The 6,766-nt window shown below is 31.3% G+C and overlaps 1 protein-coding gene across 1 annotated transcript; it reads right to left on the bottom strand.

Annotated features, from left to right (window-relative positions):
• Window positions 1–733: 733 nt before the first annotated feature.
• Window positions 734–4,312, bottom strand: LOC123211077 (aluminum-activated malate transporter 13-like). Its single transcript, XM_044629602.1, has 6 exons — window positions 4,036–4,312; window positions 3,759–3,899; window positions 2,806–3,078; window positions 2,369–2,478; window positions 1,187–1,330; window positions 734–1,054 (listed from the first exon to the last, which is right to left on the bottom strand). Exons 1-6 carry the CDS (start codon window positions 4,310–4,312, stop codon window positions 734–736), a joined length of 1,266 nt encoding a protein of 421 aa, XP_044485537.1.
• Window positions 4,313–6,766: the final 2,454 nt, after the last annotated feature.

Below are 6,766 nucleotides of genomic sequence, written 5' to 3'. Positions count from 1 at the left end.
AATACTGACATGACAGGTAATATAAATAATAATCTGATTATCATTTTTATCTTAGGTATTAAAATATTATCAAAGTAATATTGATTTTATTATAATTATATTATTATTGGTTAATTTTATAAAACAAAAATAAATTTATTTTTAATTAATATACAAAATAATATAAAAATATTTAACAATAATTATATTCGAATGTATTTAAGTAAAATAATTTATTAATATTATTTTATTATTGTTAATCAAACACATTAATAATAATTTATCTTTTATTACTTATATTATCTTGTTTGATTTGTTAGTAATAAAATATTACAGTAATATTTTATTACCAATGCTGACATAACAAGTAATATAAGTGGTAATCTGATTACCATCTTTACCTTAGGTATTAAAATATTATCAAAGTAATCTTGATTTTATTATAATTATATTATTATTGGTTAATTTTATAAAACAAAAATAAATTTATTTTTAATTAATATAAAAAATAATATAAAAATATTTAAAAATAATTATATTCGAATATATTTAAGTAAAATAATTTACTAATATTATTTTATTACTGTTAATCAAACACATTAATTATTTATATTATCTATTTTTATTAAATTTTATCAAACGAAATAATCATTTATACTTAGTAATCTTCTCATTACTCTATCTTCAAGATAATTTCTTTATTTTGATAATAAAATATTATCTAAACTAAATATCCCTTTAGAATAATTGGCAATTAAACATGGAAACGAGCAAGTTCCCCAAGTTCTTGGACCTCCTTTGTTAATTCTTCCACCTGGTCTACCATCACCGTCAATGTGAACAAAAAACTTGCTATTTCAAGTCTATCACCATTCTCCAGTTGTCCCAGTATAGAAGGAGACATGACCAGACTTAGCTCTTGTCTCATTGATTTCAACTCTGGCATTATTGAAGTAACTGTTTGGCATCTTCTCATTTTCTTAATGCTGTCTCCAAGCTCTCTTAGGGTCCGTGCAAGGGATGACCCAACATCTTCACACTGTTCTTTGATTAGTTCTCTTGGAGTTTGTGAGGTCTGATGACACTGTTTGAATGAGATAAATCCATGAATTGATAATAATTTGTGAGAGAGGTTTCAGTGAAGTAATTCATTATTGAATTTGAAGTGATAATATATACTCTGACAAATCAAATAGATGTTTTATACCTGTCTGGCAGATTGAAGACATCCTTTAAATGAAAGGATTGTTGCAGCGACATCCCTAAGATTTTCTCCAATCTTAAGATATTTTCCCCAAGGGTACGAAAACCCAAATTTCCCATGCCATGGTTCCCATCTTGCAAAATTTGCCTGGGCAACAGTAAAAAGTTTATTTAACTTGTAGCTCACTTTAAATGATGGATGTGACTTTTCAAAAGATATTGAGTTGGCATTTATCCCAGGCCAAGGGTCTATTTTCTACCTAAATTAGGTTGAATATTTAAATTTTTTTTTTATTAATTATAAAATTATCATTTATTTACCGATTATCAATTAAATTTAATAAAATTTTAATCTCTGAAAATTTAATCTCATTTTTCTCCTTAAAAATTTAAAAACTAATATTTTTTTTTCTAAGCTAAGTTTGGAAAAATCGTATTTCCTTTATTAGGGTTTAGTTTCAAAACCTGTTCACTTTCTCTAGTGTCATCGCTGGCCTTCTCTTTCTCCCGACGGTTTCTCTTCCACCGATAGCCCTCTCAACTCCACCCCAACTCATCCGACACTGAGAGACATCATTTGGGAAGAGAAATCATCTTCTCAGACAACGAAGACGAGATTGATCGATCTCGTATTCGTCGTCTGAGAAGACCAGAGGACGACGAGTCGTCTCTTCTTTATTTGGGAAGACGATTGTCTTCCCAGATGACAAAGATGAGATTGATCAATCTCGTTTTCATCATCTAGGAAGACGATTTCTCTTCCCAAACGATGTCTCTCAGTGTCGAATGGGTTAGGGTGGAGTTGAGGCTAACCATCGATGGAAGAGAAACCGTCGGGAGGGAGAGACGGTTGACGATGGTGCTGGAGAAAGTGAAAGGATTTGGAAACTAAACCCTAAGGGGGGGAATGTGGTATTTTCAAACTTAGCTTAGGGAAAGAAAAGTTAGTTTTTTAAATTTAGGGGGAGAAATGAAATCATGTTTAAGTTTATTTTTAATATTAAATATAAAATAACGATTTTATCCTTACTACCGTTAATTTTAACTGTTCATAGGTGGGTAAACTGTATTTTCATAGTTAACAAAGAGAACTTCGAGAATTCAACATAGTTCGGGTGGGAAATAGTCCTTTGGCCTTTATCCTATCATTCTTTCATAAAATGGCTGACGAGAAGAGATAATACACCAGTGACTCCTCCTTTGACTTTGAATAGAGCACTGATTTGCAACAGCTGAAAGTAAAACTGGGTTGGTTCTCCTCCTCATTAACTAATCTGAAGTACACCTTGAAGCATCCTACATAAATAACCTTTAATTAAGTCATTTTAAAATTCTTTTACAGAATTATGAACAAAAATGATTAGATAATTTATGCCGTATCTATGGAAAGAGGCAAGCACATGAGCCATGGTAACCTCAATAATAAGTTAGGATAAAGTACAAGCTAAGCATTTATATTTATTTCATCTCTAGTATGTACATCTAAGATTCTCCCAGCTGCTGTTGTTGGCTGAGAAGCAACAATATTTTAGACATCAATGGAAGATCAAACTAGGTTCTCACATATATGTTTATTCTTCAGTTCTTTTTTTTTTTTTTGGGTGTGTGCGTAAAAAAGTTTACCTTCAATAGAACTAGCAAGGTCTTCAAATTTGGATGCTACTGAGTCATGAAGTTCATCACTAGCCCAGATGGGGAAAACGAGTAAGCTTGTGAAAATGCAGGCAGAAATGCCCGTACCAATTGTTGTAAGACGTTCACGAGCTAATTTTAGGACCTCATCAACTCGTATACCGGAGACCACGACCAGATTGAAGGTTAGGATGAATATCATTGCTCCATAGTCATATCTTTTCTTTATTCTTGGAACCGATCGGGAGTATGTTGCTGCTGCACCTGATATATTCATGATTTGCAGATTTGTTTAGATGCTTGATAATAATGATCACACTCAGGCTAAAGCAAAAAAGAAAGGGATGAATAATACATAACATTCTTTGTTCCTTGTAGGGTGGATTGTTTGACATGTCGGGACTTGTATAGTTAAAATAGGGAAGAGGATGCCGGAGAAGATGAATGTTTTTAGTTATGTGGTAAAAATTTTCTTGAAGCCTGCTTGCCATGTTGAAAGCGGTATACGTTCCTAGTGTTAGATTAATTTTTAACTCTGATAGCATGGATTTGCACATTAACTCATAGTAGAAAGTTGGAATGATTTCTATCACTAGACATTGACTACAGGTTGCCAACTGAGTAGGACAATGGAGTCTGAAGCTTATCAAGAAGAAAAAGATGTTATCTCTAAGTTCCAAAATTAATGGATACCACCAGGAGAAAATGGTCTGTGATGGTGATTAGTTGGATGCTATTATTACTGACTTAAAAGCTTTTGGTTCGTGGGGAAAAAATAAATAAAATAAAATACATAATTTTTTTCTTGCTGTCAAAAAAAAAAAAGTAGAATTTTCAGTGGATGAATGAGCAGAATGTCTGTGTTAAGGTTTTTTTTTTTTTTTGCTGAATATGTCTGTGTTAAGTTGCTTGTGCTTATCTTTTAGAATGAACTAAAAGCGTACCAAATATGAATACAAAAGTGCCAACTACAACGGCGTTGCCAACTCCACCAACTTCATCAACAAAAGCTGCTGCTAAACATCCCAGTCCACCTCCTAAGATAGTTCCCAATCCACGATTTAAGCATTTGCTTAGTGTCGCACCTGGCATGGTTTATTAAAAAATAGGTAACTCTACACAAGAAAGCAAATTAATCGGTGAATACATGCATGTCAAGCTAGTTTGTGCAAGCTTAGAAGCCATAATAATGTCATACTATGAACAGGTATATAAACCAACCTGCGAAGAACTCAAAGACGACAACAACAGTCATTATAGCCCACATGGCGTTCTCTCCAACTTTCTCGTAGAGAGGATCAAGGAGATAGAGTAGAGAAACCAGAACAAGAGCAATACCAACTTTGATACTATGAATGACTTTTTCCTTATCATGTTTATTTTTCTTTTCCCTAAGGAAGGAAATTACAGGACGAAGAGATTCTTGAAACTTCTTCTTATCTTTGGCAACTGGAGCAACAGCCTCTCCATCGGGAATAGCTATCACAGTTGAGCCCATTAGTAACTTGGGTATATCTCTATATTCTTCTCACTCTTGGTGTGTCTGAATTACACTTTCTATTTGAGAGGCTGGGATGAGAAGTTCTGTCGAGGATTAGCCCTTTATATAGAACCATCCCATGACATGTAGACTACTCATTTCAATCAAGACTAGTCATACTAGTAGGCATTGACCATGACTTGATTAGGTTTGTAAAGGCATATTTCATAATTTCTTAAGCTCTATATCAATTGCGGTCGTTCAATTAGCACCTTGGAGAACTCCACCATTGCAAGCCACTACATTCATCCAAAAGACCATAAAATGTGTTGAAACAAAGAGAAATCTCGAATGAGAGGTGTATTTAGCACTGTTTTCAAAATCGGATTAAACTAATCATTTCAATCAGAAACTGATGAACTGAACAAAACCAAATTTGATAAAGTTTTATTATTTTAACTTTTAACTTTTAATTTTTATTTTATTTTCTTAGGTTTTTTTCGTTTTAATAAATGGAAATTTATATTTCAAAGAAATAGATATATTTTATTATTATTGATAATTGTATAAATTTTCTCCAAATAAACTTTATAAGAGTTATATTTTATACATATATTAAATATTTGATATTATTCAATAAATTTATTATAATTTAATAATAAATTTAGTCAATTAATTAAATTATAAATGATAAATTAATAAAATAATTAATTCCGATTATAGGGTCAATTTGAAAAACATTAATGGTTGGTAAGTGAGAAAACGAATGTTCTTTTCAAATGGACTGAGGATTAGAAGGTTGGGACATCGGAATTTGGAACTAAGTTTCGAGTGCTTTGACTGGAATTAAATTTTTCCTCAGTTTTTTCATCATGTATGATAGGTGTTTCCGTGGAATGTTACGTATTTTCGGATACAAGTGTCTTTAATTTTCAGCATCGGATCAAAGGTAAATAATTGGTTTTTGACTTTTAATTTTACACATTGAAAACTTTGAAAAACTCGCACTAAAACTTTTAAAAACTTTATGATGTCATACAAAAATTCACAACATTTAATTGTGGTGATGTCATACAAAAATTCACAACATTTAATTATGGTTTGAACCAGAGAGGCAAGACCGTTTCTCGTCTTCAAAATTTTGGTGGCGGATTCGTAGGCGGCTATGGTCATATTGTCATAATGTGTTAGTTCAAATTTTACATTAGAAATCCTTAATTTTAATCTTATTGAAATTAAAATTCTATCCAAATTTTAATATTAAAATTTTGGTGGCGGATTTGTAGGCGGCTATGGTGCACTATTAAAATTTAGAGGAATTCACAGGTCTCCCATGGGTATTCTACGATGCTTCGTTTTCCATCAATTTTTCGTGTTTTCTAACAATAAAAAATGACAAAGAAAGTTAATACATCATCTTTAGTTTTGTTTTAATTAATTTATTATTACGGTTATTACGATTTGATGAAAATTTTGAGCATTGAATGTTTAGGGTTTTGATTTTAAAAAATACATAAAATATGTTGATTCTTGATTGTTTTGATTGAAAATTTTGAGGTTATTATGTTATAGGATATGTAGATTTAATTTGTGTTAAAATTAGAGGCTAAAATGACGATTTTTGATTGAAAAATACATTAGATTGGCCGGCAATCCATCCTGGGGGACCTTTGGATTCGCTGGGTTGAATTAAATCTCCTTCAGGTTGGAAATGATACCCGTGGTATGGGGGAAAATTCACTTTTTCAAAATATTAGAGCCCAAGGGGGAGGGGGAGCTCCACGGGGGCAAGTGTGAAATTTTACATTATCCTATGGGGTGGTTCGTGAAACACAACAAATCTGGAAGTTGGAAAAAAATTAACTTTTTTCAAATTATATGGTCTGAAGGAGACTAGAAAATTGTTAAGCGGCCAAGGAAAACTATTGGACCGTGAGAGTAAAAAATTTATAGGGGTAAATTAATATTTTTCACACCTTAAGGTTTTTTTATGTGTAGTTTTCAAATTTTACATCCGTTTTTCGTGTTTTAGGGTTTTTTTGATATGTAGTTTTCGAATTTAATATCCGTTTTATACTTTTTATGCTTTTTTAGGCCTGTTTGATGATGTAATTATCAAATTTCGGATCAACTTTTTGGTTTTTGTCATATTAAGCTAATTCAACGTTTAGTTTTTAAATTTCATGTCCATTTTTTTTCTGATTTAGGGTTCTTCAATGTGTCATTTTCGAATTTCATGTCTGTTTCATTATTTTTGCGCTTTCTAGGACTGTTTTCTTATGTAATTTTGCTAATTTCAATTTGATATTTCAGTTTCTTAGTTTCTAAGCTATTTTAATATTTAGTTTTCGAAATTTAGATTCGTTTTTTTATTTTTGATCATTTTATAATATTTTGACTGGTACTTTTCAGATTTTGAATGATTTTTGGATTTTCAACATTCTAAGGTATTTCAACATGTAGAATTCGAAT

The sequence above is a fragment of the Mangifera indica genome, chromosome 3 (genome assembly GCF_011075055.1).
Source record: "Mangifera indica cultivar Alphonso chromosome 3, CATAS_Mindica_2.1, whole genome shotgun sequence".
Lineage (NCBI taxonomy): Eukaryota > Viridiplantae > Streptophyta > Magnoliopsida > Sapindales > Anacardiaceae > Mangifera > Mangifera indica.
The sequence above is the reverse complement of the archived record's forward strand: the minus strand, read 5'-3'. Positions and strand labels throughout refer to the sequence as shown.